General features: G+C 39.6%; 2 protein-coding genes across 3 annotated transcripts; both read left to right on the top strand.

Annotated features, from left to right (window-relative positions):
* The first annotated feature begins 514 nt into the window (after positions 1-514).
* On the top strand, positions 515-10,024 carry pnpt1 (polyribonucleotide nucleotidyltransferase 1). The gene is made up of 28 exons (XM_023394463.2): positions 515-717; positions 1,518-1,578; positions 2,562-2,636; positions 2,872-2,977; positions 3,078-3,127; positions 3,257-3,320; positions 3,406-3,453; positions 3,598-3,711; positions 3,912-4,098; positions 4,401-4,452; positions 4,658-4,715; positions 4,903-4,999; positions 5,120-5,222; positions 5,419-5,489; positions 5,707-5,743; positions 5,846-5,912; positions 6,035-6,124; positions 6,221-6,274; positions 6,697-6,806; positions 6,969-7,040; positions 7,260-7,323; positions 7,427-7,510; positions 7,636-7,719; positions 7,876-7,982; positions 8,304-8,359; positions 8,530-8,608; positions 8,720-8,767; positions 8,848-10,024. The coding sequence occupies exons 1-28, from the start codon at positions 599-601 to the stop codon at positions 9,001-9,003; spliced, it is 2,313 nt and encodes a 770-aa protein (XP_023250231.1). The 5' UTR covers positions 515-598; the 3' UTR covers positions 9,004-10,024.
* Positions 10,025-11,462: 1,438 nt separating this feature from the next.
* ppp4r3b (protein phosphatase 4, regulatory subunit 3B) lies at positions 11,463-21,646 on the top strand. 2 transcript variants are annotated; one of them, XM_023394457.2, is made up of 16 exons: positions 11,463-11,919; positions 12,522-12,577; positions 13,129-13,227; positions 13,591-14,214; positions 14,883-14,960; positions 15,513-15,629; positions 15,753-15,869; positions 16,664-16,795; positions 17,062-17,164; positions 17,266-17,307; positions 17,708-17,866; positions 18,103-18,272; positions 18,384-18,523; positions 18,668-18,813; positions 18,887-19,041; positions 19,262-21,646. In XM_023394457.2, exons 1-16 carry the CDS (start codon positions 11,778-11,780, stop codon positions 19,364-19,366), a joined length of 2,385 nt encoding a protein of 794 aa, XP_023250225.1. In that variant the 5' UTR covers positions 11,463-11,777; the 3' UTR covers positions 19,367-21,646. The 2 variants fall into 2 exon arrangements, with proteins under 2 accessions (XP_023250225.1, XP_023250226.1); XM_023394458.2 differs by having other exon boundaries at positions 11,464-11,919; positions 18,902-19,041.
* The last annotated feature ends 459 nt before the right edge of the window (positions 21,647-22,105 follow it).

Raw genomic sequence — 22,105 nt, 5'->3', positions numbered from 1 at the left:
AGCCTCCCTGTGATGGTAGTACTGCGTGACGGATAAGAATAGCTGAACATCTAAAACTTTTGCATATTTTGTTTTGTGCATTGCTGGAATGAGTTAAGTTTAGAAAAATAAATAGCCTAGTGAAGCATATTGCAGTATTTCTGATTAATTTCTGTGACAACTACTGTAAGGTAGCACAATCCATACGGCTTGTTGTTGCATTTTGGTGTATAAAAAATTAAAATACAATAAAATAAAATAAAATAAAGTTTACTTCAAAGACATTAGTGATTTTAATGCTTCCATTTAGGTCATTGTGTAATGAGCGAAAAAGTGTTGGGAGACAAATATCGTCAGTGTATGACGGTTTCGATGTTGATAAGCTGCATGTTGCATGAGTGCATGAGTAAAAGACCCATACATAAAGCGGAACTATTGTGTATGGGGTGGTACGGACATTTTTTATGTTACACCCTCACCTCTGTCGGTCCAATCAGGGGAAGCGACTCTACTGCGTCATTGCTTACGTATGATGAACTGTCATGGCAGCCCACACGCGTATATCTAAACTGTAAAAGGCACCCAGTTCATTGTCTTGTTTTGTTGTTTTGCCTTAGATATGAGGTATTTACTCCGTCTGGGGCCTTCGTTTGCCCGTCTTCATGTCCGCTTATGTCACCAGAGTGTGTACAACAGCCACGCAAACCCACGAACAGTGGGAGTGGACCTTGGGGAAAAGTGAGTTGACTTTCGCAGCTTCTCTTCTCTTCCAATATGTGTCAACGAGTGAGGCATGAGTTTTGATTGACACGTTTTCTGTGGTGTGTACGTAGCTTTGGTATCCTCTCTGTTTTTCATACAGCTCTTAACCCGAGCCAGAACAGACAACTGGGCTGTGTTGGTATCAAGAACACAGAATTTCATACATTTGTGTGCTAAAGTTTGGGCACCTCTTACACATTTTGTTGATGTTGTTGATCAACCCTTGCCGGAAACCGGCGTTAATAATGAATCTTTCTTCTTGTGTTAATGCGCCGTTACTTTTTATTTAATGCACCCTAACAAGCCAGTGTTTAGTAACCACACTTCGGCAGATATCGCAGCTTGCAAACTCTTTCGCAGCAGCCAAGAGTCTTTCTGTCCTTCATTTTATGTTTTTTTGATCCGCTTTGGTTGTATGAAACAACAGGACGATGACCGACTGATGTTTGTTGATATTTAGCGGAATCCCTCTATTTTTGCAGTGTTTCCTGTGCCACTGGCTGCCACACAACCTCAGAGCACAATATTGCCACACACATGCTAAACATTTTTTCAAGTTCATGAAATAAAAGGCAACATTGCATTAACATTTGAAAATGATTTTTCAATGACTGTTTCCTTCCGGGGTTAGGGTGCTATGTGCTTCTTTATGCTTCAAAAATCAACAAAATATGTAATTGGCAAAAATAACGTTTACAACTGTAACTATTGCATGTAAGTATGAGAGTGGTTTTGTGCTTCAGACATTTTGATGTGTTGTGATCTTGTTTTTGTAGGAAACTTGAGATCTCTTCAGGGAAATTTGCCAGGTTTGCTGATGGATCTGCTGTAGTACAGGTACAGAAAAAACGTCAACAGTTGCACCAAACAGGTGCTTGGTTGCACCTCAAAGTTTTTCAGTGTCTTCTTTGTTGAATATTCGTCACATTTCTTGCACTTTATTTACGTACCATTATCTTCTATATCTACTTCTGTCTCCTCTCTATACAACATCTATTGTGTGCCTGTCAGTGTTAGAAGAGGCATCCATCTTCTGTTTCCCTTAATGAAGTTTTCACTATTTTCTCCATGTTAAAGGGTTTTTTTGGTGTAGTTATTTTTTTATGTGAATCAGGAGTCTTAAGGGTAGGGGGGTATCTAAGAAACACTGACTTGATCTGACTCAAATATTTCACCGATGCACAATATTAGTGGACATTAGCTAAATCTAGCAAATTTAGAAATATATTTATATCTATGATCTAGTGTAATGTTACTCTGACTTCTAAGAGTTTTCAGATGGGAGTTTTTGATGCAATGTATGCTACGTGTTAATAAGGCTGTGTAAAAAAATGGCTAGATTAACCAACTAGTGAACCTGCTAACCCTTTGTTTGTGTTGGTTTTGTTAAACAAAGATTTTTTTAGCACCTCTAAAAACAGGGAGGCAAGACAGGTAATAATGCAGGAGCCACACTGAGACTCCTATTATTTGAGTTGATATTGTGTGTCAGTGTTGTATATTGGCATACAAATGAGTAGTTAATCAAATTAACACAGACCAGCTGAGGCGTGGTATGTTAATATGGGGCCCTTGTGCAGTTAGTCCACTTTGCTCAGATGGTAATCCAGCGCCCTAGTTTAATAGAGTTTTTGTATATTATAGCTTTTTCCACTAAACACGCGTGTGACTGCTGCTTAACATGTAATGAAGAAGACTTCTTCATGAAAAGAAATAAAGTGTTCTGAAGGGCTAACCTGGGCAGTCCTAGATCCTTTGCTGCTATGTGTGATTTTTATTAAATTTTTTGTATCCCGTTCCCTCTATGTTTCTGTCTGAAGCTGGGGGATACCTCTGTGATGGTGACTGCTGTGAGCAAAACCAAACCTTCTCCGTCTCAGTTCATGCCTCTTGTGGTACGTTCTCCAAGTAACATTCCCAGTGATTGTGTAGATCTGGTTGAGCTGATTCAGAGGAGCTGATCTCCATTCATGTTTATATGTGATAGAAATGGATTCTATAGAAGATAGAAAGTGTTCTTCAACCATTTATAACCCGGTCTGATAAAAAGACATCATTATGGATAAAATGATCTTGCACAAACTTGTGTCTGGAGCTGTTTGGTGAATGACTCTCCACTTGGATTGACAGGTGGACTACAGACAGAAAGCAGCTGCTGCAGGTCGAATCCCCACTAACTACTTGAGGCGAGAGCTGGGCACCACCGACAATGAGATTCTCACCAGCAGACTAATAGGTGAACTACATGTGTATCTTTGATGCTGCAGATCTGTGTACTGATGCTGGGCTGTGACTTGAGTACTTTGACTAACTGTCCCTCTGTTTCTGGTCCTCAGACAGATCTATTAGACCACTTTTCCCTGCTGGCTACTTTTATGACACTCAGGTCAGTTCAGTTTGAAAGTGTTTTCCCCATGATGTGATTATATTTTTGCTTCTTTTTTGCCTTCTTAACAAAGATGATGTAACTTTGTATATGCCACCAACTTTCTGTGTGTGTGACTGTCTCCTGAAGATCCTTTGCAACCTGCTAGCTGTTGATGGTGTCAATGATCCAGATGTGCTGGCTATTAATGCAGGTGAGTTAAATCTCAGCTGTCTATGTTTTCAACGGAGAACAGTTTTTCACATTGTTTACTAAAACAATATGTTCTTCCATTAAAGCTTCCGCTGCTCTGGCCCTGTCTGACATCCCCTGGAACGGACCCATAGGTGAGGAACACAACATTTTTAGACCTCTTCAGATATTTTGATTCATTGACTTTAAACTCTGGCTGTTCAGTTTCAATTCCTGGAATGTTATTGTGCTCTCCTTTAAATCCAGCTTGGACTACTGGTGTCTCTTTGTTATTACAGGTGCTGTGCGTGTGGGCATGGTCGATGGAGAGTTGCTTATCAACCCCTCCAGGGCAGAGATGACTTCCAGCAGTCTTAATCTGATTGTGGCTGGAGCCCCCAGCAGTCAAGTGGGTAAGTTCGCAAAAACACACAAAAAAAGTATTAATACTTATGCATGAACACGCCACAATGCTGTAAAATAACAGCTGTTTGTAGTTTAGTAGCAAAGTTTAGATTCCAAGCCAATTAGCCTAACATGACTGCATGTATAGCAGTGATTGGGGCGGCTGTGGCTCAGGAACACTTGTTTAATGTTACTCTCTGTCTGCCAGTGATGATTGAGGCGTCAGCTGAGAACGTGCTGCAGCAGGACTTCTGCCATGCGGTCAAGGTGGGAGTCAAACACACCCAGCAGATCATACAGGCCATCCAGCAGCTGGTGCGAGAACAGAAGGTCACCAAGCGCACCCCGGTCAAGGTGTTCTCAGCCCCGACTGACATGGTGGAACATGTTCGGCAGTAAGACCAATAATGGAACTGTTTTCCATAGTTTCAGAGTGACAAAGATCATACAAAAATGTAAGAGTGTAAAATTTAAATGTAGCACTAAGACTGTATGTATATATAATTTCCAGAATAAAACTGGACATTTTCCTCAATAAAACTGTCATTAAATAGTTGAAGCAGACATTATTCACTAATACTTGTAGTCCTGGGGAACAACAGCAGCTGAGCTTGATTTTTTAACTCTGTGACAAAAATGTGATTCATACTGTTTAAAATGTAAAGTAATGACTTGTTTTTCATTGTCTTCCTTGCAGAATAGCTTCTGAGAGGATCTATGCTGTTTTCACTGATTACACACATGATAAGGTACCTGATGTGGCCATTTTGTACCTTATTTGTGTTAAATCTTTCTGTGTCTGTTTTGGATGCATTGTGAAATAAAATTATTATTATTGTTGTTGTTAAGCAGACAGAATAACGTATATCTCATTTAATCTTTGTTAGTTATGGGAATGTTTGTGTTTCAGAAGAATACCTTGTCCCTTAATGAATAATAATATTTTTACTTTAGATTTCTAGAGATGAAGCTGTCAATAAAATTCGACTAGAAACAGAAGAGGACGTGAAAGGTAGGTTCATGCTCAGTATTTATGTTGCATGGAAAATAATGTTGCAGCTCTTTCTTGAAAGTCTGATTCAAAATTGTGTGACAATCTTTTTTCTCAGGCATACGTTCTTTATTACATTTCAGTTTTCTGCGTACTTTTATTTGTGTCTGTCAGATCAACAATATCAATCGACTTCTCTCTCATGTAGAAAAATTCCCTCAGGCCGAGCACTTTGAGGTCATTGAATCCTTCAACGTAGTGAGCAAAGAAGTCTTCCGGAATTTAGTGCTTAATGAGTACAGGAGGTAAGAACTGTCCGCGGTGAAATGAATGGACGTTCTCATGACACATGATGTGCCTTTTGTAAGTGATGCAAACATATGTAATATCAATGTTTTCTTCTGCGTGTGTGTGTGTTTGTTAAGGTGTGATGGGAGAGAATTGACGGCTTTAAGGAACATTTCCTGCAACGTAGACCTCTTTAGGCCACTTCATGGCTCTGCTCTGTTCCAGCGAGGACAAACACAGGTGTGTGAAGAACAAAAAAATCAACATTTAATTTAAAACATTAAGAAAAAGCTCAGAGATTCTTAAAGATAAAATATTGTTGGTTTAACACTTGATGCAATGAAATTCTTTGTTCTGATTCCCCAGTCAAGATATGTTTGTGTTGTGGTAAGAAAAAGCTGTTAAAGCCTTTTAATATCTCCTCTGTTTCCTGAAGGTGCTGTGCAGTGTCACATTTGATTCCCTGGAATCCAGTGTCAAAGCAGATATTATCACCACAGCTCTGAGGTAAAATGATCACTAACTTTCACACATCATACCACACATTAACATTATCCAGAGAGTTCAGGTAGAATTTGCCCGTACTTCTCAAGAACAAGACATCACCTCTTTGGTACTTTCCTGGATTCTGTGGTACTTTACAGCTGTAAATTATCCACACAGAATAAAACAAACCATTAAGACAATTTAACCCATTTCTTTCATTGTTTTTTTTTTTCTGTAGTGGCGTCAAAGACAAAAACTTCATGCTTCATTATGAAGTCAGTAATTTTTTCTTTCATTTTTAAAGTCCTATAGATTATTTGATATGATTCTGTATATTTTCAAGGTGGACTTAAAATCATTAGTTCCTTTAATTTCAGTTCCCTCCATATGCAACCAATGAAATTGGAAAGGTGGGAGGCATCAACCGGAGAGAGCTTGGTCATGGTTTGTATTAACAGTTACGTCTTCTACTGGTATTCAATGTCTGCTAACCACACGTCTCCATTAAGAATCTTATGGGCAAAGACTGTGTGTATAAGGATGTGCATGTATTTGTGTGTTCCCAGGGGCCCTGGCCGAGAAGGCTCTGAGACCAATCATTCCTAAAGACTTCCCTTTCACTATCAGGGTCAGTGCTGAAGTGTTAGAGTCAAACGGTGAGTGTGGTGACACAGTTTTTGATACAATCATTGTCTGGCAGAATGTCTCAAAGAGGAACATATGGTTTTCTACCTCTCTTTATTTCCTCTCAGGATCCTCGTCAATGGCTTCAGCATGTGGAGGCAGCCTTGCACTAATGGATGCAGGTACCAGAGTGGGAATGCATGAGATAGTTCTTGCACTGTTGATAACTTTAATTCTGCAGGGACAACCTGATTCTCCGATAAAACAGTGAATTCTATCTACGATTTTTTTTTAAAATTCAAAATTAGGATGTATTAAAAGTCGATAATCATATGTATTACAGTTGCAATTATTAGATTGAGAATGTTTTTATTAGTGCATTTAATATCAGCTATTCATTTCCAGTAATACTATTAGTGCTTTCCAATAATAGCTACTGTCCATTTTACACACCATAAAACTCAGCAATGCAAAGAATATGTGTATGCTCACCAAGGAGGGTTTTTTTGTTTCTTATTATGCAACTCAAAATTGCTTTTGCTGACTAGTAACTTGCAGGTGTGAGATAATACGTAGTTCATATGTCCATATTTGTGTCTCCCAGGTGTCCCCATCTCCTCTGCTGTGGCAGGTGTAGCCGTTGGCCTCATCTCCAAGGCCAACCCAGAGAAACCTAGTGACATCCAAGACTACAGATTACTAACTGATATTCTGGTACATAACAGTACAACCGTAGCAAGTGTGTGACCAATCTTGTCACTACCGCGTGGAAGAAAGAGTGTAGTTAAGCAATACAAATCAAAAAGTTATAGCCAATGTCCTTGCTTAACTATATTTGAGATGTTGAATTAGAGCTAATTGTTATTTTCTAAACAGGGAATAGAGGATTACCTCGGGGACATGGACTTCAAACTGGCAGGAACAAACAAGGGCATCACTGCTTTGCAGGTACTGCATCTGATAACTTTTTTTTGGCTCACGCCGTAGCTTAAAAGTGGCAGAAAGAATAAATAAATTTACCAGAACAGATAGAAGTTTTTCACCTGGCCCATTTTCAGTGTGAAAGGTGCTAACTTTGCAACCTGCCCAAACTGTAGACCAACAATGTCACAGTGATTCTGTCAGTGCCAATTCCAGTTTCTTTCTTTTCCTTTATTTAACCTCCAGGCTGATGTGAAGATACCAGGTTTGCCTCTGAAAGTGGTCATGGAGGCTATCCAACAGGGCACAGGTAATCCCACATGACAGTAACTTAACATTTTACACTAAAGAATAAAGTGAGTGTATTTTTGTGGTGCTTTGATGGCCTTTGTTTTAATATTATTATGTTTCAGTGGCAAAGAGGGAAATCTTGGGCATCATGAACAAATGTATAGTAAAACCCAGAGAAACTAGGAAAGAGAATGGACCTGTTGTCGGTAGGTGTTGTGTTTCATTATATGTAAATGTGCATGTACATTTTAAAGGAAGAGAGGAGAGGACGTTCTTGGAACAAGTTTAACATATTGTGTTCTGATGTGTGTGAATTTTATTCTGCCTTCAGAAAATGTCCGGGTGCCTGTTTCTAGACGAGCTCGCTTTGTTGGTCCAGGAGGATATAACCTTCGCAGGCTACAAGCTCAAACAGGTAATATTCATGTAACCTAAAGTCCACATTCAAATAAATTAAAAAAAAAAAAAAAAAACAACCAGGACTGGGATGCCTTTGTCGATGAGATCTGGCACTAACCAAAGATCACATTTATTTTTTTCTACAAACTACTATTTTGTTTTTCTTCTTAAGGTGTGACAATAAGTCAGGTGGACGAGGAGACTTTCTCTGTGTTCGCTCCATCACCGGGAGCCATGAACGAAGCTCAAGACTTCATCAGTGAGATCTGCAAAGATGATGTGAGTCTCCGCCACTACTAGGGGCCTCTGAAAAACTGTAAAAAATTGTACTCTTAAACTCATAATAAAGAATCTTGAATTGAAAATAACACTAGAGAGCATAAGACAAACACTGATATGGACATTTGTGTGTGTGTTCATGTATGTTTATTTACAGCTGCATGTTTCTATACACATTTGTAAATTCATGACGGTGCATATAGGTAGTTTATTGATAAACATTGAAACATAACAATACAAACAATTTGAAATAGCTATATTATCAAATAAATGTACAGAGTGTGTATGAACATGTGTGTTTATTTCTGTTTTGTTTTGCAGCAAGAACAGCAGCTGGAGTTTGGTGCAATCTACACAGCAACCATCACTGAAATAAGGTAAGAATAATACATTATGTTATTTACTCTAAAACATGCCTGTCATTAGCACTTACTTTAAACAGGAGATTTTTGTGCATGTTCCCAATCACATTGGGAAATTAAATTATGGTTAGATCAAACCTTTAGTGTTCAAATAACTCCAAAGGGCTTTTCCTCTCCTGCTTCAGGGACATTGGTGTGATGGTGAAACTTTATCCCAACATGAGTGCTGTCCTGCTGCACAACTCACAGCTGGACCACAAACGGGTCAGTAAATTTGCCTCTGCACACTGTCTGCCTGTTTGTTCATGTTTATATCAGTGTTTGGGAATAAAATCAAGACTTAAAGGTCATTGCTTTGTATTTTTTCTCTTTTAGATCAAACATCCAAGTGCATTGGGTTTAGAGGTGGGAAAGCAGATACAGGTATGTATAAAATAACTGCAAGCTGATTTGTCAAAAGTACATCCTGGGCTGCTTGTCTCTAACTGGAGTTCTGCTAACAGGTCAAGTACTTTGGACGGGACCCAACAGACGGTAGAATGAGACTTTCACGTAAGGTGCTCCAATCTCCTGCTGCAACTGTTGTCAAGACACTAAGTGAGAAACAGAGCATCTCCATGGGTTCAAGCAACAGCCAAACGACCGGAAGTGATTTGTGACACGTGAACACAAGAGGCTAACTTCTGGCTTTGCCACTTGATTTTTCTACAAAACAATCCTGTTGAGAAACATCTGCCAAAACCAAGAGCATCAGGTTTTGTCACAGACTGAACCAGTGTGCATAAAGGAGGTTACCCAGTGCTGTGGGTATGGGCATGATAAAACTGCGCCGGACTGATGCATCTCACCAAATACAGTGTCCTGCTTACATTGTGCTTCAGTGGATGTGCACCAACTGAGAAGAACCCTTAAAAATAACAATGAGGGGGGTAACTCACATTTTCAAAAATAAGAAATGTATTGTATTTTTAAGTATCTACTTTTATCGTGTTGTTTTCAAATTTTCCACCTGAGCTAGCATTGACAGTATCTAGTTGTAAGAAGGTTAGATTTTTCTATTAGCTTCCCCCAACACACCTATCCAACAGCTTTGACCGAATACACACAGTACAATCCCACAGTGGTTTTGTTATTTAAATGTGTGATAATACTGCCTCTTGTGGTATGGGACTTCCATACTTGGTGTCCACTCAAAGCTGTCAGGATCAAGATATGGACAAAAAAAGAAAAGTGGGAGAAATGTCTAATTATTATAATTTTTTATATGATATTCACTTGTTTTTCATTTGCAGTATATGTGAGTCACCTGTAAATAAAACAATTACTGGTTGCTTTGTGTGCATTAAAATTCACAGCTGCTTCAAGCAAAAAAAATACCATGCACAATTAATTCCAATATTCCAATATATATCCAATATTCCAATATATATCCAATATTCCAATGCCAGATGTTGCACAAAAAGCCAACAAAAAATTAAACTTATCGTAAGTGTATTCAAAGAGAAAAAAAGTCCATACAACCAATTGAACCACTATAAAACTGATAATAGCAAAAGTTAAATTTTCGTTCAGACTAAAAAAACACAGGTTACAAGATACAATAAAGTAAAAAAGCATCACAATACAGATAAATGATGATTTACTGAAAAATGTCTATTAAAGATAAATGGATAAATTGTTCCCAATTGTATACAAAGCCTCTGTACTTCTGCCAGTCTCAGAGAGATAGACACAAGGGCCTCATCACCAAATGAAAGTCTCATGAGGACAACTGCTTGACATGTGTGGGGTTTAGCCCGTGGGCGCTTTAATAAAATGATGTTGAAGAGACAGTTTCCTACATCCATGAGATGTACAGCCCTGCGGCCGAGGAAATTGGGAAATACCTGTGTCAGGAACAGGTGCACCTTGGTGATTTATGTGGTGACTGTTTACTTAAATAAGTGGCAATCAGCCAGGCGCCATTGAGAGGTACATTTGTAAACCTGAACCCTAAAATAATATGTAGCCTATGCATATATAAATAATATGCATAGGTGAACATGCACCAAATTAAGATGCAACCTCCATGTGGGTGAAAGTTTAGACAATTTTAATATCAGTTAAACTCTGTTAATGCATGCAATCTTCCATTTCACAGTTGCGAAACTGGAAACTTTTCTGAATAATACAAAGAGTAGAACGAGTCTCTACGCTGTCCAATACTGCTTGGAGCATTAACAGTTTTATTCGGACTTCCCCTTTGTTACTTTGAGCAGGGAAAGTACTGTACTTACTGGAGCATGGAGTTTTCTTCCTAAGCTGGAGAACATCTGGGATTTTGTGCTAAATATGCACTCAGTTGGCAGTTTAATAGGTACATCTAGCTAAAACTAATGCAGTCTAATACAATAGTCTTGCAATAAATCCTCCCTTCATGAAGGTTAGAGGGTTCAGTTTGTATTGAAATTGTTTTTAGAGAGGGGTTGATTGAGCTGTATGATCATTTTGGAAGATGTAGTTTTTGGTGCTGTTGAACTGTATTACATTATACATAGAGTTTTTTCAGTTATTCAGCCTCCTCATTGATATAGGCTGGACAAAATAATAAGAACACCTATCCATTTTATGAACCCATTTCTAAAACAATAAAAAACTGAACATTATAACCTTCATAGAGGTAGGATTTATTGCAGGACTCTTATATTAGATTGCATGTAATAATAAACTGGGGAGAAATTTGAATTATTTGTGTTTGGCTTATTGGTCCAATTGGCAGGTGCTGGAAAAAGTTGAATGCAATGCTCTCTGGTCCTACATGGTTAGGAAGTAATTAATCCATAAATTTATCAAAAAATAATGCGAAGAACTGTGTTATTTTTCTGTTTCAAGCATTTAAACACCACCGCATGTTACCAAGGTGTCTTTTTTGACTAAGTAGTTAGTATAGAACTGTATTGTCATTAAAAAAAAAACAGCTCAGTTCGGTCTACATCTGCAGTTAACAGCTTCTGCTGTTACTTTTCCTGCCTGTAGGTGGCGCATTGAACTTGTGTCGCTGCGGCTCTACCATTGGATGATAACGCTCGAAGGGGGAGACCCCGCAGCAGTGAGCGCTTGATTGACGTCGAGGAAGAAAAAGAACACAAGATCGGATTACAAGATGGCGGTCTGTGGACGTTAGCAAGGAGGCCGTTGGAGTTGTTGTGCTCTGTGTGAATTTACAGTTTGATATTAAGCCTCCTGTTGAGTTTTTTCACATCGTTAACGTAATGTTTTTATGAAATTGCTACTGGCACATTTTATTGCTATAGCAAACTTAACTTAGACGTGCATGTTTTGTAACATGCGGGTGGAAACAAAGTTAACAGGTCGAGGGTAGGAAAATAGTAGACGGGGTGAGGTGATAGCTTGTTAGCAACTAGCTAGCCTGCTAGCTCCGACTCGGTTAACCATGTCGGACACTCGGCGGCGAGTGAAAGTATATACGCTGAATGAAGACCGGCAGTGGGACGATCGGGGTACCGGACATGTTTCATCAAGCTTTGTTGAACGGTTTAAGGGAACATCATTATTAGTTCGGGCCGAGTCAGACGGTAAGTGCCCAGTTAGCATAGCCGCACTGACGTTACGTTGGCTAACCTTAGCATGCTAACTCCTAGTTGCTCCGACAGAATCCTTCAAATGGCCACTATGCATACCTGGTTAACTTATTGAGCTCTCTTTCTTGTAATTTGCTGCATTATTCAGAGTCAACCGTTTCAGTGTGTCGGAACAACCAAAATTATCGTTGTGTCTAGTTAAAGGCAGCAATATATTGAATAGCTTGTGCTAGCAAGTTCGTTCGTTGAGCAGGCGACGTGATCTCAGTAGCATGGGGGGCCCTCAAAGTCTAGTCTTAACCGTACAAACTTGTTATTGCCCAAGATAGTAAACCGTTATGTGTTCATGTGCAGATCACAAAAATAAGTATTTGGAATAGGCGAACGGTGGGTAAGAAGTCCTTGTTCTGTAAGTTTTAACTTTGTATTTTTGCGTCATTGTTCTATTCAGCTTTTCACATTATCTGCTTAGCGTGAAATGCTCTCTGTCATGCACGTTAATTGACCAAGGATTTGTTAAGTTATCATTTGGTAATCTTTGCTGTAATCGTGTGCACTAGCTCGAAAGTTAAGTTACCTAAATCTTTGTGTTTTAGGATCACTACTATTGGAGTCGAAGATAAGCCCGAACACTGCATATCAGAAACAACAGGTAAGGATAGACCATCTCAGTCTGGATCAGCCATAAAAGGCATGCACATACATACCCATTAGATTCAAATTAACAGAAATTTAAACATTTAAGAGGTAAATTTGAATCATTTCAACATTGAGACTTGTTGCTGGACAGTTACTGCAAGTGCAAATGATGGAAGTTCATGACCTGTTCTGATTGTAAACCTTGAAACAAGTAATACATAGGTCATATTATTAGGGATTACAGTGCCATCAACTGCTTTTTCATAATTTTAACAGTTTAGTTCGGCAAAAGAATCTCATATAGAAACTTACCACATGGCTTAAAATAACAGATCTGAACCAAATATCTGCATATTGTAGACAAAGTGGATTCATCCATCATTTAAAGTACTTGTTTCTAAGTTTATACAGTTACAGGCATGAAAAACTTTGTGTTTAGTTAATAACCAAACACAAGTTCTTTTTGAAGTGTGCTTTGCAAGGATGTTTGAGTGTGTCCTGTGGAAATTCTGATGATTCTGTTTTCTTTGTGCACAGTTTGAAGTTTCTTCCTCTTCTTTCCAGGACACACTAATTGTCTGGTCAGAAGCAGACAACTATGACCTTGCCCTAAGTTTTCAGGAAAAGGCTGGCTGTGATGAGATCTGGGAGAAGATTTGTCAGGTAAAGACAATCCAGTGTTACCATGTTTTATACATTTACGTTTACTGGGGAGTACACAAGCAGGAGTGTTGGGGGTGGGTGAATGCTCAGGTAGTATAGCTGGTTGGTCGCTGATTCTTGGGTTGGTCCCCTGAACCAATGCTGTGTCAGGAAGGGCATCCGCCATAAAACCTATGTCAAATCAAATACGCGGATGGTGATCTGCTGTGGCAATCCCTCATGGGAGCAGCTGAAAAACAACAGCACGTGCAAAAGTGGTGCTGGTTTGCTGGTGCTAAAAGACTATTACAGAGGGAAAGAGGCAGTACATTGATGCTTTTTGTTAATTCTTCATTTCACATCTACTGACTATTTATTGCTCAGGTTCAAGGCAAAGACCCTGCCCTGGACATCACCCAGGACCCTATCGATGAGTCAGAGGAGGAGCGCTTTGAGGAGATTCCAGAGACAAGCCACCTTGTAGAGCTCCCTCCTTGCGAGCTAAGCCGACTGGAGGAGATCGCTGACCTGGTTACCTCTGTCCTGTCTTCGCCTATCCGTAGGGAAAAACTGGCTCTGGCCTTGATGAGCGAAGGCTACATCAAGAAACTCCTGGGTCTCTTCAGAGTATGCGAGGATCTGGACAACAGAGAGGGCCTACATCACCTCTATGAGATTGTCCGGGGTGTGTTGTTCCTCAATAAAGCAGCCCTCTTTGAAGTGATGTTCTCTGACGACTGTATCATGGATGTGGTGGGCTGCCTTGAGTATGACCCAGCGCTGGTTCAGCCTAAACGGCACCGGGAATTCTTGACCAAGACAGCAAAGTTTAAGGAGGTGATCCCTATCACGGACTCTGAGCTTCGGCAGAAGATCCACCAGACCTACCGAGTGCAGTACATTCAGGACATCATCCTGCCCACGCCATCTGTCTTTGAAGAGAACTTCCTGTCCACACTCACCTCCTTCATCTTCTTCAACAAGGTGGAAATTGTCAGCATGTTGCAGGTAAGGATCCAAACCAGGTAATGTGTATTAATCTTTTAAGCCCAATTTATTGTATTTTTTTCCTTTTTATTTTCTTTTATTTTCTAGATCAAAATTTCATTGCAAGATGAACATTTCTGCACATACAATAGATCACAAATGCCAGAGTGCCAGCCCTCACTGCGATTCAAAACAATTACATAACTCACCTAATGATAAATGAATAACTGACTTTCAATCATTAAAAAAACGTTATATTCTACCTGTAAATGTTTTCATACACAGTGCAGCTCAGGAGACCTTTTTATGGTAGTTTTGTCCACAAGTGAAGACGTGTCTGTGTATCATGTTTCGTAATGTGAGGATTGACCCATTAAAAATTGAATAAAAACCATACAGTAATTGTCATAATGCAAAGTCCCATCTCAAACAGTGCCAGTCCATCCATTTCATTGTCAAGTGTTGGGCATCCAATAGTCATATTTCAGGGCTAATGAGAAGTGAAGTGGCTGTCTCTAAGAGTCATGGGTTTCTCTCGGTGTTGTTAGGACAATGCACTTTTGTGATTCTTGCTTCAGAAAAACTTGAGTACAAACTGTTCAAGATTAAGTTTTGTAGTCCTCTTTTGTTTCTTCGTGTTTTGTTTCTTCACTGTCTTGATCCCTTAACCCTGTTTTTCTGTGCCGCAGGAGGACGAGAAATTCCTAACAGAGGTCTTTGCACAGCTCACAGATGATGCCACAGAGGACAGTAAAAGGAGAGAGCTTGTAAGTCAAACAACTGTCCTAATATTTTATTTGGTAAAATGTAGAAACCTAAAGGTTGGACTGTATTTTAATATGTCTTGTAATGTTGGCTCTCATTGCTGTGAGAGTGAGATGTGCACAGTGTTATGTTCTTGTTTTATGGATTAATCCTGCTGTCTGTAATGCCATTTCTTTTGCAGTAGCTAAATATTCATTGACTTTTTTGCACGATTTTCTATAATGAATGTGATGTAAATTATCTCCGTGTCTACTGACTTGTAATACAACAATATTGGCAATGTTATTCATTGTACACTGTAGACTCTAGCTGAGGGTGAAATAGGGAAAGAATCATTTCCATGCAGTTTTCATTTTTTCAATATTGGAAAACCTTTGCATCCTGAAATGGAGTGTTTGAGACTGAACCAGAAATGATTTTTCCCATTGTTGTAAAATATCACAACTGAATCAATGCTTGGAGATAGTGTTTTTGTTATTGACCTTTAATGGCTTGCATTCATGTGTCAAATACTGAATAACCCCCATTTCTTTTTTTTTTATTTTTCTCTTCAGGTGAACTTTGTCAAGGAATTCTGTGCTTTTTCACAAACGTTGCAACCGCAGAACAGAGATGCTTTCTTCAAAACTCTGGCAAATCTAGGCATTTTACCTGCTCTTGAAATAGTGATGGTATGCTATATGAATATTTAAAACCGTTAATATATTGTCTATGAATGCTTGATTAAGGAAAAAATTGTTTAAGTGTTAAAATCTCCTATCCATATCTTCAACTTTTATTTTTCTCCTGCTCAGGGAATGGATGACCTACAGGTGAGGGCAGCAGCTACAGACATCTTCTCTTACCTGGTGGAATTCAGCCCTTCCATGGTCAGGGAGTTTGTCATGCAGGAACCACAGCAGACAGACGACGTAAGCATCTTAACATCACTGTCATCATGCATTTCTGCACTTTTAAGATTCAAGGCTGTAGTTTGGTTCAGACCAGGACTGGCTTTATAAAATTCTACAATGTAGAAATGTAGAAAAATGTTCTACATAGCACAGTATTGTTGTGACAAAAGGAATCGTTGAACACAATATTTAAATCATACGCTGCCCTATCATGTACTTCCAGTGATGCTATTTCCAAGCATTTAATGATTGAGGTGAAATCTAATTATCAAATGGGCTTTGTTATCATGTGTGATTGTAGACACTTTACTATACAAATAGTGGATGGACAAGAACCCCACAACTGTCAGAGAAACACTAAACTATGCATTTGAAGAAATTCAATTCAATGAAGGGTCCAAGAGGATCAGTAGGGCACATTTTAAAATGAAAAACTAAGTAAGCATACATGTCAGCACAAACTTTCTTATATCTAAAGCAGCAATTCAAAATTTCCTTTTTGTAAAATTTTAATGAAAACCTGACACCACCGTCCTGCAGTTAAGGCAGCTTCGCATTTGACAACTTGCCAAATTTCTGGGGTCAGGTCATTTTTAGTACTTAAACATGGGGTCACACCCAGACAAGGATAAGAGACCCTTAACTTGGTTTGATCTGAAAGTGTAGTTAAATCTCTCTGTGAAATAAATTTCCTTCCAGCATGGTAAGGGTCGCTTTAGTGTGTCATGTAATGTTTTTGTTGAATTTCTCCTTTAATGTTGATCTTCTACTGTGTGTGTGATTGCATGTTTGTGTGTTCCTTTTTTTTTCAGGATGTTCTGCTGATAAATGTCGTGATCAAGCAAATGATTTGTGACTCCGACCCAGAGTTAGGAGGAGCTGTCCAGCTGATGGGTCTGCTCAGGACACTCATTGACCCTGAGAACATGCTGGCTTCTACCAATGTACAACATACACACATACACAAGATTTTAAATATAGAGCCGTTATAAAGTCATGTGTTGATTAAGAGTAAGGCCAGGATCATTTGTCTAATTCCTGTCAAACTTGCAAGCACACAATGATAGCTGGATTACTGTTAAAACTTAAGAGATCTATTTTCCAAAGTTTATTTCCTGCCTAAATCATGTTCCCTTCCAGACGCACTGTGGCCAGATGTTACACTGCAAACCCAGGTTGACAAAGTTTTTTGTCATTTGTTTCCTTTTAGAAAACGGAGAAGACAGAATTTCTGAGCTTCTTCTACAAGTACTGCATGCATGTCCTGACTGCTCCTCTGCTGGCCAACACTGCACATGACAAAAACTCAAAAGGTAATCTGGGGTGAAAGACTTAAAACAAAGTAAAAAATAAAGTTTTTCAGACTGATGGATGTTGGAGAATTTGACTGTTATTCTGTGTCTGGGTCTTTCAGATCTGCAGGAGGGATCGACTAAGATCAACCCGGTCTGTCCAGGTGGGTGTTGTTTAACTCAAAATCAACCATGAACTGCTCAAGTCATCTTATTGTGCATGCCAGAGTTTACTGGAACTTATTATTGTACTAGACAGTGACATTACATTTTAATTTCACTTGATATTACTCTATCAACTGCATCCATCAAAAAGGTATATTTCCAAAGTTGCAAAGTATCATAATAGATGTTTTGTTTAATAAAACTGGACTGTAACATATAAGTGTATATTCTATGATTACACTTGCTTTAAATTGAATAACAAATATTTATCTGGCTTGTGTTTGGAAAAATGGCAGGACTATAAGGCAGAGTCTTTCTATGTGTAATGTGAATTTGGGAAATGTAGCATGATGTATTTGTAATGTCCTGGTGTGAAGTAGCTTTGTTGTTTTTGTGTAGATAACTTCCAGACAGCTCAGCTTCTGGCACTGATCCTGGAGCTTCTGACCTTCTGTGTGGAGCACCACACCTATCACATCAAGACCTACATCATGAACAAAGACCTACTCAGGAGAGTGCTGGTGCTCATGAACTCAAAGCACACCTTCCTTGCTCTTTGTGAGTACCCCCGATACACACCCACACACATATGCCTTTCTGCTACTTTGTCTTCTTTAAATGTTCGGTCATTGTTTATCCTACTTAATGAATGAACTATGAGTTTTTAAGCATACCAGAGCTGTGGCTCTGCTGTATGGATCCCACATCATGTCAGTTAACACTGTTGATTTTCTTCAGAGTTAAATGCAAACACAACTTCCTGTTTACAAAGTTGTCATTTGTTTTTGTCCAAGGTGCCTTGCGTTTCATGCGCAGGATCATTGGTCTGAAGGATGAGTACTACAATCGCTACATCATCAAAGGGAACCTGTTTGAGCCTGTCATCAATGCCCTGCTGGACAACGGCACCCGATACAACCTCCTCAACTCAGCCATCATAGAACTCTTTGAGTTCATTAAAGTTGTGCGTAAACACGTGAATACTTTCTTAATAAAAACTATTCATTTGCATTGTGTTTGCACATGACATTCAAAGTGGATTGTTTGTGATTTCCACCTTATCTTCTCTTGCCAGGAGGACATCAAATCCCTCATAGCTCACATTGTGGATAACTTCTACAAAGCACTTGAATCCATTGAGTACGTCCAGACTTTCAAGGGGCTGAAAGGCCGGTATGAGCAGGAAAAAGACCGGCAGAGTCAGAGACTCAATAGGTCAGTAGACTGAGTGAACACACAAAGGTCAAATCAGTGCAGTGATCTTTATAAATATTCCCAGTTTGCACTGTTCCCCGACACGATTTCATCACATTTTTCAGTAGAAAATTGCACATCAAAGCAGCTTTTTTTCCCTGGTAGATATCGCAGAGATGCACGGTCATTGGATGAGGATGAGGAGTTGTGGTTCAATGATGATGACGATGATGATGATGGAGAGGCTGTTGAGAAGAGGATGGAGGATGACTTCTCTGACAGCTATGGCAAGTACATGGAATCAAAAAAAGGTAAGCTGCACTTGTACTACTGTATGCATCTTTCTGGAAACGTTTTCCTCGGATTACAACATGATATTTACAGTCTCTGTTACTGCAGGAGCTGCCAACGGAGCTAATGGTGCCAACAACAATGGGAAAGCTGCTGTAATCCCACCTTCCTCACCAGCCGTCACTCCAAACAACAGTTCAGCTTCCTCTGTCAAAACAGTTGCTCTTCCTGCCACACCAGTAGTGAAGGTAATGTTGTTGCCACTGTCAAGCTGTAGAAGTCTTTAAAAACTGTTCTGTATGTGAGGTGTGTAAAGACTGAAACAGAATTTGTTTTAACAGTGTTGACCAAGCTGTCCTTCAACACTGCAGAAGAAGGGCAGACACACACTTGAGATTGGGCTCATAACTGTGAATAGTGCTCAACAAGCAACTATCAATTAGTGTGTGTTTTTGTTGTTTCTCTTAGACTGCTCTGGTTGGTTTGGTGGACTACCCTGATGATGAGGATGAAGAGGAAGAAGATGAGGAGGAAGAGCAGTCTCCGAGGAAGCGGCCCCGTCTAAGCTCTTAAGGCTAATTGTCCTTTATTTGGTCGTGGTGGACGGACACTGAGTCCCTCCCATCCTCCCTCCTCTGGTCGTCTCATTGGTCCTTGGCCTGCCTGTGCCACCCGTCAGTCTCACTGAGGAGACGGGCAAAGACGAGCTCCCACCTCACTCACTCCCTCCTGATCTCTGCTCCTCTTTCTCCCTCAGCGGAAGGAGAGGGAGAGCTTCTCTTTTACTGGAAAGAAAGACAGATCAGTCTGTTCCCTCAGCCCGTTGATTTTTCCTCTTCCTTGTACCAACAGCCTCCTCCAGGGGATCCCAAAATCTCCTTTCTTCCTCGTGACCCTTTGGAAATGCATCCCTCCTCTTTCATTACACTCTCCTGCTTTCCCAGTGCTCACCTCTTTCTGAACATGTTCTTTTATCTCTGTTCTTTCTGAACAAAATTCCCCTCCTCATCCTCCATCCTACATACCGACCAGAGAGGCTGCGGTGGAAATCAGTGCCAAGGCGGTTCCCAACTCTGCTCTGTTGCTATAGCAACAGTAGCAAGGAAGCTGCGGTACTACAGCAACCCCACAGGAACCCTCACACGTCCTCATTTGAACTCTCCCTTCCATCCTTCTCGAACCCGAACCAGTGAGCTCCAGAGAGAGAGGAAGCCAGAACACAACCAGCCAGTGTACGAACTGTTCAGCAGGCCAGTCAGGCTAGCAGGACTAGCCGTCATAGTTATAGAAAGCTTGACTGGCTGAAGCAGTGTGTGTGCGCTGCCCTGCCACAGAACTGTTCACTTCTGTTGGGGATAGAGGGATCTAGGCAATGTGGAAGAATTAAAACATCGAGAGACAAGGGAGGTGACAAATGACAAAATGTACCAGGATGAAAACTCAGCAGTAATGAGGCTTAGATCCAGAGGAGCAGGACTCAAACCTTCAAAAGCCATGGCATCTGTTTGGCCAAGGCACACACGAAAAACACAACACACAATGTCTCACACACAGGACTGCGTTAGCCAGAAATCCTGTATTTCATGACTTTGTTAAAAAGTACTGTACAGATGTTTTTTTTTTCTTTTTAATCATTTGCCCCTGATATGATTTTGAAAGGGGAGAGAGATACCTACCGACCTGTGTATTTTTTTTGTTGTTGTTGCACAAAAAGGTGGGGTCACTGTTCACCCTTTCAGTCCAGTTCATTTGATTCAATGTAAAATGCTGGTTTTAAAAATAACATTAAAACTGCAGTAAAGTCATTTTTGCAGCCAACATTTTGAGAATGTCTTGAGTTTTGTATTTTAGTGGATTTCAGAATTAAGTGGACCCATTATGATGCACACGTAGCCCAGTTTTTTGTTTGAACTGGGTGAAAAACCTGAGCTGTTGGTGTGCTTACAAGTAGATTTAGTGCACACTTTTGTTTCAGGGGGTTCAAGTCTTGGCACCCTCCTCTCAGACAGATCTCAGGTTCAGAGTTCAATTTGCATCAGAAACAAAAAGCCCACCTTCTCTGTGTGCTGTAACACTGCTAGCTGGTGAAACATCTCACCTTTATAACTGAATGGAGAATGATTCTAGTGAGTTATAAGGGGCTTGAGGTGCCAGGGGCTTTTTAATCCAGGTTTGAAGGACTACAATGATCAGATCCAGGTCAGATGCACTCAGCTTTGTTCCACAGTTCATGTCTAATTTCAAGTTTTCTTTGGCCTGTCCACAAAAACTAGATTGAAAATATGTTGAAGGAAAACTTTTTTTCTTACAGTTTTTAATTCAAACTTTATGAATGGATGAGCTGTTTTTATTAGTTATGATAAATATGATTTAACCCCAGAGTTGATGCAGTGCAGTTTTTGAATCAAACAGTGTTGTTCAGGTGGCTCTCTGACACAACATAAGTTTGACAATGTCGGAGGGACAATGAGACATTTCAGTGTCAGGTCGAAACATTTCCCGTGTTGAATCCTCTCCTGGTCTCACAACAAGCACACTGAGAGGCAGATGAAGGGACTCAAAACTTGCTAAAAATGCTAGATCAGACTTTTATCTACAACATTTGAATCAAATCACAAGCAGCACGGTAGGAGCACAAGTAAAATCATTGTTATTGCCAATGTGCTTTTCAGGAGTTCAGCAGTACACGAGCAGTAAATTGTCTTTCCTCCTGTTTGTTAGTGTCGCCAAACAATGACTGTTTATGCGCTCCCTTGATGAATTTGTACCAAGTGCATTTACTACCACTATCCATTCTTAACATTTGTATGAATTTGATAAGTTTTGAAATTAAATGTGACCCTGACATTGAAATTGTGAATCGAGCTTTGTTTCAGTAATTTACTGATTTGGCAATTGGAACTTCAAAATTTCTGATTGATTCTCAGCTGTTCCCTTGAGTCAAGAAGGTTGTATTTGATCAAATCTCACAAATTTGACTCTTAGTAGAACTATACATAAAAACTGTTTACACCGTTTCTTTGAGGATATTGGCATTCTTGAAATAGTTTGTAGATTATTTTGAAGTCTTTTGCTGTTGTAAATTATTCTATGGAAAGGACATGAAGTTTTTTGACCTTTTTGTTTCTATATGATTCATACACACTATATCCTGTACTCAGGAAAGTGTTTTCACACACACATGATATAATTTCTGATAAAATGCATCATATTTGGCTCTTTTTCAGATTAAAATAGCAGATCAGTCTGAGACCAACTACCCACTAACTGACCACTTGTCAAAAGACTAGCTTCACAGTTTTTATACATTCA

This window comes from Seriola lalandi, unplaced genomic scaffold (genome assembly GCF_002814215.2).
Source record: "Seriola lalandi dorsalis isolate HSWRI2012SDOR001 ecotype SW California unplaced genomic scaffold, Sedor1 jcf7180002054948, whole genome shotgun sequence".
Classification (NCBI taxonomy): domain Eukaryota; kingdom Metazoa; phylum Chordata; class Actinopteri; order Carangiformes; family Carangidae; genus Seriola; species Seriola lalandi.
The sequence above is the reverse complement of the archived record's forward strand: the minus strand, read 5'-3'. Positions and strand labels throughout refer to the sequence as shown.

Bases quoted from the DNA above. Each gene is read 5' to 3' on its own strand.
- ppp4r3b (XM_023394457.2), top strand. From the start codon at position 11,778: ATGTCGGACACTCGGCGGCGAGTGAAAGTATATACGCTGAATGAAGAC. The intron at 17,308-17,707 runs GTGGGTGTTGTT...GTTTTTGTGTAG, and splicing joins GATCAACCCGGTCTGTCCAG to ATAACTTCCAGACAGCTCAG. The intron at 18,273-18,383 runs GTGCGTAAACAC...TTCTCTTGCCAG, and splicing joins TCTTTGAGTTCATTAAAGTT to GAGGACATCAAATCCCTCAT.
- pnpt1 (XM_023394463.2), top strand. From the start codon at position 599: ATGAGGTATTTACTCCGTCTGGGGCCTTCGTTTGCCCGTCTTCATGTC. The intron at 3,321-3,405 runs GTGAGTTAAATC...CTTCCATTAAAG, and splicing joins TGTGCTGGCTATTAATGCAG to CTTCCGCTGCTCTGGCCCTG. The intron at 5,490-5,706 runs GTAAAATGATCA...TTTTTTCTGTAG, and splicing joins ATTATCACCACAGCTCTGAG to TGGCGTCAAAGACAAAAACT.